The following is a 13,579-nucleotide window of genomic DNA, read 5'->3' on the forward strand; positions in this document are numbered from 1 at the left end:
GTTAAGAGGTTTTAGGCTGTAGTGTATAGTCTTTATAGGACTATTTCTCTCTATACCATTTGTATTCCATATACTTTTGACTATTGGATGTTCTTATAGGCACTTTAGTATTGCCAGTGTAACCGTATAGCTTCCGTCCCTCTCCTCGCTCGAACCAGGACAACCAACAGCCACCCTCGAAGCAGCGTTACCCATCGCTCCAGAAAAGCAGCGGCCCTTGCAGAGCAAGGGGAACAACCACTCCAAGTCTCAGAGCGAGTGACATTTGAAACGCTATTAGCGCACACCCCGCTAACTAGCTAGCCATTTCACATCGGTTACACAGCCTAATCTCGGGAGTTGATAGGCTTGAAGTCATAAACAGCGCAATGCTTGAAGAGCTGCTGGCAAAATGCACCAAAGTGCTGTTTGAATGAATGCTTACGAGCTTGCTGCTGCCTACCATCGCTCAGTCAGCCTGCTCTATCAAATATCAAATCTTAGACTTAATTATAACATAATAACACACAGAAATACGAGCCTTTGGTCATTAATATGGTCAAATCCGGAAAATATCATTTAGAAAACAAAGCGTTTATTATTATCGCATATACCCTCACTCTGCGTGCAATGAACACGAGAAGTGACAATTTCACTTGGTTAATATTGCCTGCTAACCTGGATTTCTTTTAGCTAAATATGCAGGTTTAAAAATATATACGTCTGTGTATTGATTTTTAAGAAAGGCACTGATGTTTATGGTTAGGTACACGTTGGAGCAACGACAGTCCTTTTTCCGCGAATGCGCACCTCATCGATTATATGCAATGCAGGACACGCTAGATAAACTAGTAACATCATCAACCATGTATAATTAACTAGTGATTATGATTGTTTGTTTTTTTATAAGATCCCCGAGCTGACAAGGTAAAAATCTGTCGTTCTGCCCCTGAACAAGGCAGTTAACCCACTCTTCCTAGGCCGTTATTGAAAATAAGAATGTGCTCTTAACTGACTTGCCTAGTTAAATAAAGGTGTAAAAAAAAATTGGTGTCCAAAAATACCGATTTCCGATTGTTATAAAAACTTGAACTCGGCCATTCCGATTAGTCGGTCGACCTCTAGAATGGCGCTTGCTGCCTTGCACCTTCACTGCTAATGTAGATTCTTTCCAATAGGGATAAGCCAAGTTATCATTCCCCGTGTGAAGATGACGAAGTTAGGCTTCCTGCGGCTGTCCTATGAAAAACAGGACACGTTGCTGAAGCTGCTCATCCTGTCTATGGCTGCAATCCTCTGTAAGAACACATACTTTACATCCCTTTCTGTTACTCTACACTTATATTCCATACTATTATTATTAGGGCAATTGTTGCGGACTTTGATGATGCAACGTGTAGAGATGGTTTAGACTTGTTCTTTCTCCCCCTTCTTGTTAGCCTTTTCCACCAGGCTTTTCTCTGTGTTAAGGTTCGAGAGTGTCATCCATGAGTTTGATCCGTAAGTCCACTGCCTTGGTTTCTTAATAATCAGATTCATGGTAGTTTACAAAAAATAATTCTCAATGTTGCTTAAAACCAGAAATGGAGCATGACCTTGAATGCTTTTCTGCTTCATCCTCAGATACTTTAACTACAGAACAACCCGCTTCTTGGTAGAAGAGGGGTTCTACAACTTCCATAACTGGTTTGATGACCGGGCATGGTACCCTTTGGGGAGAATCATCGGTGGCACTATTTACCCAGGTAGGAATGGGATGACCTGTTCAACACAATACTTTGTACAGTACTTTACATTATAGGGTGATTTTATCTAGACATTAAAATGTTCAACTAAAAAAAGTCCTGTTAAGGTGGCTTTTGGTAAGTCCTTGTGTCACCATTTTTTCCCTCTGTTATATAGATCCTTTCTGTGATTTTGTTTTGGCCTATCCCACACATTTTTTGACAACAGCAAGCTGACATGGCTAGTAGCTAAAATACTTGCCCTTCGTTAACTCTTTCTGTTCTGCCCTGTTCCCCCAGGCCTGATGATCACCTCTGCTGCTCTGTACCACGTCCTGAACTTCTTCCACATCACCATCGACATCCGTAACGTCTGTGTCTTTCTGGCTCCCCTCTTCTCCTCCTTCACTGCAATCGTCACCTACCACTTCACCAAGGAGCTCAAGGTAGGTTGCAGCACACCTGGGTCCTGTTCAGGGGTAGAAAACATAAAGAAATGGAGGAAAGCAGGGAGGTAGCCTACAACCTGAAAATGCTCAAGAGCTCTGAAATGTACTTGTTTCCATGGCTTTCATATCTACAGTCTATTTCTTGTAGGATGCAGGTGCAGGGCTCTTGGCTGCTGCCATGATAGCAGTGGTACCTGGCTACATTTCCCGTTCTGTCGCAGGCTCCTATGACAATGAAGGTACAGAAATGGCCTCACCCCCATTAACATGCCAGTTTAAAGGACTTGGCCCATGTTGTGGTCTTTAATATAATTGATTGTTTTTCTGTCCAGGTATTGCCATCTTTTGCATGCTGCTGACGTACTACATGTGGATCAAGGCAGTCAATACAGGCTCCATATACTGGTCCGCCATGTGTGCCCTGGCCTACTTCTACATGGTGAGACAAACGCCTCTAAAATAACAATCGAGATAACTTACAAACTGAAAGGTACAGTAACTTAGTCCGTGCTAAAGGTTGTGACACTCCTCTCATGGTGCTCATCTGAAGGAGGCTTTCTTTCACTGCGTTCAAGATGAAGATAAAATATAAAGCGGTGTGCATCGTTATAATAGGATGGCGCCGGAGAAGATAGCAGACGTTTTACGTGCCCCCAACCGATTGTTTTTTTTGTTTGTTTATTTGCGTTGTTTAACTTATTTTTTTCTTATTTTGTACATCATGTTGCCGCTACAGTCTCTTATGACAAATAGCTTCTGGACATCAGGACTGCGATTACTCACCACGGACTAGCAGAATCCTTTTTTCCCTTTAATGAGTCTGACGAGCCCGACGCTAACGATATACTGCTTTCTCGCGATCAGGCCCAGATCCCCATGATTTGAATGGAGGAGGTGGAAAAAAATGGACCGGAGGGTGGGCTGCCTTCTGAGAATTCGTAGGCGATTGAATAAACCCCCACTTCCTTCCATTCTGCTAGCAAACGTGCAATCTTTGGACATTAAAATAGATGACCTACGTGGAAGATTAAACTACCAACAGGACATTCAAAACTGTAATATCTTATGCTTCACAGAGTCATGGCTGAACGATGACATTATCAACATACAGCTGGCTGGTTATACGCTGCACCGGCAGGATAGAACAGTAGCTTCTGTTAAGACAAGGGGCGGTGGACTATGTACTTTTGTAAATAACAGCTGGTGCACGATATCTAAGGAAGTCTCGAGTTATTGCTCGCCTGAGGTAGAGTATCTCATGATAAACTGTAGACCACACTACCTACCTAGAGAGTTTCTGTATTTTCCGTAGCTGTTTACATACCACCCCAGTCAGAGGCTGGCACTAAGACCGGATTGAATGAGCTGTATTCCACCATAAGCAAACAGGAAAACGCTCACCCAGAGGTGGCACTCCTAGTAGCCGGGGACCTTAATGCAGGGAAACTTAAATCTGTTTTACCAAATTTCTATCAGCATGTTAAATGTGCAACCAGGTTCTTCCGATGGCATTGAGGAGTACACCACATCAGTCATTGGTGTCATCAATAAGTGCATCGATGATGTCGTCCCCACAGTGACCGTACGTACAGAAGCCATGGATTACAGGCAACATCCGCACTGAGCTAAAGGCTAGAGCTGCCGCTTTCAAGGAGCGGGACTCTAACCCGGAAGCTTAAAAGAAATCCCGCTATTCCCCCTGACAAACCATTGAACAGGCAAAGGGTCAGTACAGGACTAAGATCGACTCGTACTACACCGGCTCTGACACTCGTCAGATGTGGCAGGGCTTGCAAACCATTAGACTACAAAGGGAAGCGCCGCCGAGAGCTGCCCAGTGACCCGAGCCTACCAGATGAGCTAAACTACTTCTATGCTCGCTTTGAGGCAAATAACACTGAAACATGCATGAGAGCCCCAGCTGTTCTGGAAGACTGTGTGATCACTTTATTAATAACTCTACCTACATGTACATATTACCTCAACTAACCGGTGCCCCCGCACATTGGCTCTGTACCGGTACCCTCCCCGTATATAGTCTCACTACTGTTATTTTACTGCTGCTCTTGAATGACTTGTTACTTTTATTTCTTATTCTTAACCATATTTTATTTTAACTGCATTGCTGGTTAGGACCTCGTAAGGAAGCATTTCATTGTAATACAACACCTGTTGTATTCGGCGCAAGTGACTAATAAATTTAATATGAGGCAAAAACGTTAAACCAACTGAACACACCCCTTATGTCTTTGTCTATAGGTGTCCTCCTGGGGTGGCTATGTGTTCCTGATCAACCTCATCCCCCTCCACGTGCTGGTCCTCATGCTCACCGGCCGCTTCTCCCACCGTATCTACGTGGCCTACTGCACCGTCTACTGCCTGGGAACCATCCTCTCCATGCAGATCTCTTTTGTCGGCTTCCAAGTAAAAAAAAGAAAAACGTATTCTCTCCCTTCATTCGCATAGACACAGCAGCTGCCCTGACGTTGCTCCAACTGGAGCAGTCAGTTGTTAGACTGCATGTCCGTTGCATGTTATCTTGTGAAGACAACATGGGTCCATATGATGGCCCAATATGATTATTTACAATGATTAAGCCATTATATATTGTACGATCAGTCATTTTTGCTGGTGGAGAGATTTTGGGAAACACACACACAGTTCATTCAACTCCTTGTCTCCCTCTCATCTCCATTTGAAGCCAGTACAGTCATCTGAGCACATGGCAGCATTCGGGGTGTTTGGCCTATGTCAGATTCATGCCTTTGTGGACTACCTGCGCAGCAAGCTAAACGCCCAGCAGTTTGAGGTCCTCTTCAAGAGCGTCATCTCCCTGGTGGGCTTCGTACTGTTCTCTGTGGGCACCGTGCTCATGCTAACCGGTAAGAGGCTCGCCAAGGATCCACTCAGTAAAATACGCTCATTCAAGTCCAGTTAAAATGTTTGAACGAAAACCAATACTGCTGTATTTGAATTCAGGTCTGCCACTCAGACAGGCCTGGGCAATGCCTCTATTTATAGGCCTGTATGGTCGTTCAAAGCTTGTTTGTTGTTGTTGAACATGTAATTGCATTTCTCTATCAACACAATTCCTCTATAAATTTGAGATTCTCCAGATTTAAAATGCCTTTTTTAGGAACATACTGATATTTTTAAGAATAACAAAATGCAAAACAGTATACCCATTAAGTATCAGAACTACAGTAAGTGATTTGGTGGTGCCTTTTTATTTGACTTGACTGTTGTGATTGTTGTATTTCTCAGGGAAGATCTCCCCCTGGACGGGTCGTTTCTACTCACTGCTGGACCCATCTTACGCCAAGAACAACATCCCCATCATCGCCTCTGTGTCTGAGCACCAGCCCACCACCTGGTCCTCCTACTACTTTGACCTGCAGCTGCTCGTCTTCATGTTCCCAGGTACATAGATTATTCTCAATCAGTCTCGAATGTCAGAATCTTGCTGGTGAAATGATTTTTAGATGAATGGATCGATCAGAATACCTTTGGGACGAAGGTACAACAATCACTTGTGAAGAAAAACATTGCACTATTTTAATGAACCTGCGTTGCTTCTTCCTGACAGTGGGTCTGTATTACTGCTTCAATAACCTGTCTGATGCAAGGATCTTCATCATCATGTATGGCGTCACCAGCATGTACTTCTCAGCTGTCATGGTAAGTCAGCTAGCAGATTAGAATGAGAGCAATATTTGACACCATACATTTAAAATATTCCAATATTTCTGCTGTTGTGAGTAGTACTTGCACATGGTCAGATCAAATGTATTTATATAGCCCTTCGTACATCAGCTGATATCTCAAAGTGCGGTACAGAAACCCAGCCTAAAAACCCAAACAGCAAGCAATGCAGGTGGTACCTAATTGTCATGATACCAGAATTCAATACTGATACCAGGTTTAGTTGCAAAATACTCAACCAAAATGATACTCAATGTCGAAATGATACCACACCAAGAAAAATAAAGCGTATTGGCTAAAGTCACTGAATAACCAACTGTCCTTTTTATTTTTCAAAACGTTTATTTTTTAAAACATTTTGAACTACTGAAATAACAAATAGAATATCTATTCAATTTCTTTCAAAAATAAAACTATATTAAATAACAGAAGAATGTCTTAAAATGTCCTTATGCAAAACTATGCGACTCGGCGCATATAAAATTATTTTACAATGGCCATAATATTGGATCAAATTACATTCATTTGACCTATGATTCATTACAGTTAAATAATTGTATGTATTAATTGAATAGTTTAGTTCCAAAACAACTAACACTTTGAAACTCATTTTAAGTTTATACACAATGGATTTTATACAGCATACTACCATTCCGAGTGCATTTCAACTCCCAGGGTGCAATGCTCCGCCCAGGGCTGCTGGCTGGCTAGTGGCTACTGCTAGCAAGCCCAGACAAAGTCGTTTAATTTAAATATATTGCTGTCATAGCTAAATGAGTGCATTTCACATTACTTTTGGGTTGTAATCGTATAATTCTCACATGAAAGTCATGCTGAAAATACTGTATGTTCATGTCATTGCCACTCAAAAATAATTCGAATTTAGTTGCTAGTAGAATAACATTACAATGCAAACTGTCATGTGTAGAACCATTTGTCATTTTGCAACTAAACCTCTCTTGCACTGCTTTATAACACCTTTTGCGTAGTGGTTAATATGTGCTGGCCCTCATCTGCTCTGTAAGCAAAATATTTTCCATTCCCCACGATTACATCGGGGAGGGGACTGTGGATCGTTCTCAGTCCTTTCGTTAGGCTAACGCGATATCTCAGACAGCACTGGCCTGATTTTGATGAAACTTGGGTGAATGAATTGTCTTGCCATAGAGATCCGGATTTACAAAATTACACCGTTTGGCCCAAGTCAGGAGCTATAGTAATTAACTGAAATTTGTGTCACACCAGAGGAAGAGGCGATGCTAGAGTGGGAACATGGCCCAAAATCTGTCGTCTTCAGCAGGTGGTGATTTCTTTGCCACGTCACAGGGAGTGGATTAGGTAAAAAAAAAGACTGGTACCCAGTGGTGTAAAGTACTTAAGTAAAAATACTTAAGTCCGTTTTTTTTTTGTATTTGTGCTTTACTAATTATATTTGACTACCTTTACTTCACTACATTCCTAAAGAAAAGAATGTACTTTTTATTCCATACATTTTCCTTGACATGAAAAAGTTATTTCCAATGCTTAGCAGGACAGGAAAATTGTCCAATTCACACACTTGTAAAGAGAACATCCCTGGTCATCTCTACTGCCTCTGATCTGAAGGACTTACGGATCACAAATGCTTACACCGCACCAAAACCGGCTGCAAATTGATTTTGTCCCCCCACACCAAACGCGATCACGACACGCAGGTTGAAATATCAAAACAAACTCTGAACCAATTGTATTAATTTGGGGATAGGTCGAAAAGCATTAAACATTTATGGCAATTTAGCTAGCTATCTTGCAGTTGCTAGCTAATTTGTCCTGGGATATAAATGTTGAATTGTCATTTTACCTGAAATGCCTAAGGTCCTCTACTCTGACAAGTAATCCACAGAAAACGGTCAACCGACTCGTTTCTAGTCATCTCTCCTCCTCCCAGGCTTTTTCTTCTTTGGACTTTATATGGAAATTGGCATCTAACTTTCATAGTTACCACGATGACCGACCGAACTCAGTTCATCTTTCAATCACCCATGTGGGTATAACCAATGAGGGGATGGGAGAGGCAGGCAGGACTTGCACCACATTCAGCGTCACAAATAGAACTGACTTCTATTTTAGAGAAGCAATTTTTTTTAAACAAATTTTAAACATTTTGCTTTGGCTATTTGTTAGTCAGCTTGTCTATAATTAGATACATGCAGCTTCTCTTCTGTCATTATATGTTGCCCGAGAAGACTGAATAAACCCTTGCTCACCAGAATGTCATAAATCAGTAGAATGAATGCCTCCATCTAGTTGATATGGGTAAAGTTCTTTCAGCTCTGCTTCTTTCACGGAGCAAAGCCATTTAGGGGCTTGGTATAAAATGCAATAACAAAAACATTTGAAAATATTTTCTGTGCAAAATTTCCAAATGACATCAGTTTGACCGGTTGAAAGGAAATAGAAAGCTGTGAGAATTACCTAACATGTTTCTGGTAAGATTTCATTTCAGCTTGGATGCATATTTTGTGCTTTTATGATAGCACCTCTACAGATGGTGCTATCTAACTGTGCATTCGCATTATCTCAAGATGCTGAAATAAATCCTCTTTCCCAACTCCTGTTCCAGTGTAAAAATTTAGCCTACATTTGCTGTATCATTTACTGTAAGAAATGCTTACTTCTGCAGGAGTTATATTAAGGCTATGTGAGAGGCTATAGACCTATACAGTGCCCAGATATCAGTTTCCAATTAACCCATCTGAACAATAGGCCTATGTCACATCAAGGGAACTGTAGCCTATTTGAAGTCCCTGTCTGACTCAAATTTGTATAGCGCCTCACAATCACACATAGCATGCTATCATCCTATTTTACCACTTTGACAAATATTTTCCCAAAAATTACTTTTCTGGCCCTCCCTTTATTTTCAACTCTCCATTTCGCAGCTTATCTTATTGAATTAAACTCCTACTTTTTTGCCTCTATGGATTGACTAACTTTTTCTGCCTGTTCCTAAAAGCATTTGGCGTGTAGGCTATTTGGTGCGTGTACAGGCCCTAAAGCTTATGAACTAATGACAGACAGCCTAAAATAAAGAAAGAAAAACCGAGCAGGTGTGTTTAACTGATCCAGCTGCTTCTCTCCTCAGGTGCGTCTGATGCTGGTCCTGGCCCCAGTCATGTGCATCCTGTCAGGCATTGGTGTGTCCCAGGTCCTCACAACTTACATGAAGAACCTGGATATCAGCCGGCCAGACAAGAAGAGCAAGAAGCAGCAGGACGCCACCTACCCCTTCAAGAACGAGGTAAGAGAGGAAGGATACTTCAAATTGTATTTGTCACATGCGCCAAATATAACAACCATGCTATCTACAAGGGTTACCGGTACCAAGTCAATGTGCAGGGGTATGGGGTACCTGAGGTAATATGAACATGTACGTAGGGGTGAAGTGACTATGCATTGATAATAAACAGAGTAGCAGCAGTGTGTGTGTGAATGTTTGTTTATATTACTGAAATGCAGCACTGCGAATGTATCAATTGCTACTGGATGTCATTCCAACTTTTGGTAAGGGCTGATAAGGGACCTCTATTGAGATCTAGGCCCGGTCCAGTAACAACCGTTAAACCCTAGACACGTGTATAGATCTGAAAGTCTTTCTAGTATTTGTTCCACTGATATCCTGTACCATTTTGTCTACCAGGTGGCCAGTGGGATGATTCTGGTCATGACCTTCTTCCTCATCACTTACACCTTTCACTCCACCTGGGTGACCAGCGAGGCCTACTCCTCTCCCTCTATTGTCCTGTCAGCCCGCGGTGGAGACGGCAGCCGCATCATCTTTGACGACTTCAGAGAGGCCTACTACTGGCTACGCCACAACACCCCAGTAGATGCTAAAGTGATGTCATGGTGGGATTACGGCTATCAGATAACGGCCATGGCCAATCGAACAATTCTAGTGGACAACAACACGTGGAACAACACGCACATCTCCAGAGTGGGCCAGGTGAGATGTTTTTTGTATTGATGACTTCACATGGGACTGATAAGTGGGAAAATCCTATCATCTGTTAATACAGCTACCCCCCTACTTTTTTCAATTTCTGCCTGAAGACATACCCAAATCTAACTGCCTGTAGCTCAGGCCTAGAACCAAGGATATGCATATTCTTAGTTTCACTCTGAAGTTTGTGTAAATGTGAATTGAATGTAGGAGAATATAACACAATAGATCAGGTTTAGATAATACAATGAAAAAAAACATATGTTTTTTATTTTTGTTGTTTGTTGTATCATCTTTAAAATGAACAAGACAAAACAAACATTCAGATAGGATGATGGGGACAATTTCAGTGAAAAACATGAGGGCAACAGTACTTGTGCAAAGTTTCAGAATGATAACTTCCAAAATGAGTGTGCTACATGATATTTATCATGAAGTCACCCAGGTGTCCCACACAAGTAGCCCAAATGTACCCAAGTGGCCAAATTGGTGAAGTTATACATTTTGAATGGAATAACTATATACAAAATACCAAAATGGTATTCTAACACACACCCCCCCCCCCCCCAAAAAAAATGGTGAAAAAAAAAATACACTGCTCAAAAAAATAAAGGGAACACTAAAATAACACATTCTAGATCTGGATGAATGAAATATTCTTATTAAATACTTTTTTCTTTATATAGTTGAATGTACTGACAACAAATCACACAAATTATCAACCCATGGAGGTCTGGATTTGGAGTCTCACTCAAAATTAAAGTGGAAAACCACACTATAGGCTGATCCAACTTTGATGTAATGTCCTTAAAAGAAGTCAAATTGAGGCTCAGTAGTGTGTGTGGCCTCCACGTGCCTGTATGACCTCCCTACAACGCCTGGGCATGCTCCTGATGAGGTGGCGGATGGTCTCCTGAGGGATCTCCTCCCAGACCTGGAATAAAGCATCCGCCAACTCCTGGACAGTCTGTGGTGCAACGTGGTGTTGGTGGATGGAGCAAGACATGATGTCCCAGATGTGCTCAATTGGATTCAGGTCTGGGGAACGGGCGGTCCATAGCATCAATGCCTTCCTCTTGCAGGAACTGCTGACACACTCCAGCCACATGAGGTTTAGCATTGTCTTGCATTAGGAGGAACCCAGGGCCAACCGCACCAGCATATGGTCTCACAAGGTGTCTGAGGATCTCATCTCGGTACCTAATGGCAGTCAGGCTACCTATGGCGAGCACATGGGGGGGCTGTGCGGCCCCCCAAAGAAATGCCACCCCACACCATGACTGACCCACCGCCAAACCGGTCATGCTGGAGGATGTTGCAGGCAGCAGAACGTTCTCCACGGCGTCTCCAGACTCTGTCACGTGCTCAGTGTGAACCTGCTTTCATCTGTGAAGAGCACAGGGCGCCAGTGGCGAATTTGCCAATCTTGGTGTTCTCTGGCAAATGCCAAACGTCCTGCACGGTGTTGGGCTGTAAGCACAACCCCCACCTGTGGTCGTCGGGCCCTCATACCACCCTCATGGAGTCTGTTTCTGACCGTTTGAGCAGACACATGCACATTTGTGGCCTGCTGGAGGTCATTTTGCAGGGCTCTGGCAGTGCTCCTCCTGAGGTAGCGGTCCTGCTGCTGGGTTGTTGGCCTCTTCCACGTCTCCTGATGTACTGGCCTGTCTCCTGGTAGCGCCTCCATGCTCTGGACACTACGCTGACAGACACAGCAAACCTTCTTGCCACAGCTCGCATTGATGTGCCATCCTGGATGAGCTGCACTACCTGAGCCACTTGTGTGGGTTGTAGACTCCGTCTCATGCTACCACTAGAGTGAAAGCACCGCCAGTATTCAAAAGTGACCAAAACATCAGCCAGGAAGCATAGGAAATGAGAAGTGGTCTGTGGTCACCACCTGCAGGACCACTCCTTTATTGGGGGTGTCTTGCTAATTGCCTATAATTTCCACCTGTTGTCTATTCCATTTGCACAACAGCATGTGAAATTTATTGTCAATCAAGTGTTGCTTCCTAAGTGGACAGTTTGATTTCACAGAAGTGTGATTGACTTGGGAGTTACATTGTGTTGTTTAAGTGTTCCCTTTATTTTTTTGAGCAGTGTATATACATTTACAAAATAACACTTTCAATATTTGGAAGACCCTCAGTCCTCTACACAATATTGTGCTGCTGATGCCAGGTGCTATAGCAGTCTCTTTCTGCTGTAAAGCATGTGGTGCAGGTGATGGGGGACTTCATTTTGCAAAGAACACAGCGACGCCTCCATGCTGTGCCCTTTTGGCCCTGAGGCACATCCATGCCTGCAGAAATACATTTGGGCAGATGAACACCACTTGTAGCAGGAGCAGAAGGGACAGAGGTAGAGGGGCCAGAACGTGGTGCTGTAGCCAGCAAGCTCCTTGATGAGCAGCTCTCTGAAGGCTAGCTGTGAGATGGGGGGCTTTCCACAGCTCTTAGCCATTTCCTTGTGTAGGATGAATGCATTCACCACAGCAATGTCGATGAAATGATAGAAAGTCTTGTACAATTTCATCGTCTTATGGAGAACATTGTAATAGCCTATCAGCGCATCTGACATGTCCACACCTCCCATGCTCTTGTTGTAGTCCTTTATTGCAGTTGGAATGGGGTCATTTTTTGCGGTCCATGCCCCAGTAGCGCTGAGACAACAGGTGTCCGGCTGGATGAACCAGCTTCAGTGGGGGATGGACACCTTGGCACTGGGGGCTCCCATTCGGAGTCAGTGTCACTGTGAAAGAAAATGTTCAGTTAGAATAGTTTCACATATGAGCCCTGTATCAACAGGTATAATAAATATATACACAGTGCCTTGCGAAAGTATTCGGCCCCCTTGAACTTTGTGACCTTTTGCCACATTTCAGGCTTCAAACATAAAGATATAAAACTGTATTTTTTTGTGAAGAATCAACAACAAGTTGGACACAATCATGAAGTGGAACGACATATATTGGATATTTCAAACTTTTTTAACAAATCAAAAACTGAAATTGGGCGTGCAAAATTATTCAGCCCCCTTAAGTTAATACTTTGTAGCGCCACCTTTTGCTGCGATTACAGCTGTATGTCGCTTGGGGTATGTCTCTATCAGTTTTGCACATCGAGAGACTGAAATTTTTTCCCATTCCTCCTTGCAAAACAGCTCGAGCTCTGAGGTTGGATGGAGAGCATTTGTGAACAGCAGTTTTCAGTTCTTTCCAAAGATTCTCAATTGGATTCAGGTCTGGACTTTGACTTGGCCATTCTAAAACCTGGATATGTTTATTTTTGAACCATTCCATTGTAGATTTAGCTTTATGTTGTGGATCATTGTCTTGTTGGAAGACAAATCTCCGTCCCAGTCTCAGATCTTTTGCAGACTCCATCAGGTTTTCTTCCAGAATGGTCCTGTATTTGGCTCCATCCATCTTCCCATCAATTTTAACCATCTTCCCTGTCCCTGCTGAAGAAAAGCAGGCCCAAACCATGATGCTGCCACCACCATGTTTGACAGTGGGGATGGTGTGTTCAGGGTGATGAGCTGTGTTGCTTTTACGCCAAACATAACGTTTTGCATTGTTGCCAAAAAGTTCAATTTTGGTTTCATCTGACCAGAGCACCTTCTTCCACATGTTTGGTGTGTCTCCCAGGTGGCTTGTGGCAAACTTTAAACGACACTTTTTATGGATATCTTTAAGAAATGGCTTTCTTCTTGCCACTCTTCCATAAAGGCCAGAT

The 13,579-nt window shown here is 42.9% G+C and overlaps 1 protein-coding gene across 2 annotated transcripts in view; it reads left to right on the plus strand.

The window, feature by feature from the left end:
• LOC109892718 (dolichyl-diphosphooligosaccharide--protein glycosyltransferase subunit STT3A-like) overlaps positions 1-13,579 on the plus strand; it is a 41,042-nt gene that overhangs the window by 1,547 nt on the left and 25,916 nt on the right. For both annotated transcript variants that reach the window (XM_020485458.2, XM_020485459.2), the window contains exons 2-13: positions 1,158-1,277; positions 1,419-1,479; positions 1,603-1,724; positions 2,004-2,149; positions 2,301-2,391; positions 2,485-2,591; positions 4,412-4,576; positions 4,854-5,034; positions 5,417-5,572; positions 5,739-5,830; positions 8,979-9,134; positions 9,534-9,839. In XM_020485458.2, coding sequence (XP_020341047.2) covers positions 1,190-1,277; positions 1,419-1,479; positions 1,603-1,724; positions 2,004-2,149; positions 2,301-2,391; positions 2,485-2,591; positions 4,412-4,576; positions 4,854-5,034; positions 5,417-5,572; positions 5,739-5,830; positions 8,979-9,134; positions 9,534-9,839 — 1,671 coding nt within the window. In that variant the 5' untranslated portion in view covers positions 1,158-1,189. The remainder of the gene's footprint in view (positions 1-1,157; positions 1,278-1,418; positions 1,480-1,602; positions 1,725-2,003; positions 2,150-2,300; positions 2,392-2,484; positions 2,592-4,411; positions 4,577-4,853; positions 5,035-5,416; positions 5,573-5,738; positions 5,831-8,978; positions 9,135-9,533; positions 9,840-13,579) is intronic.

Source organism: Oncorhynchus kisutch, linkage group LG6 (genome assembly GCF_002021735.2).
Source record: "Oncorhynchus kisutch isolate 150728-3 linkage group LG6, Okis_V2, whole genome shotgun sequence".
NCBI lineage: Eukaryota > Metazoa > Chordata > Actinopteri > Salmoniformes > Salmonidae > Oncorhynchus > Oncorhynchus kisutch.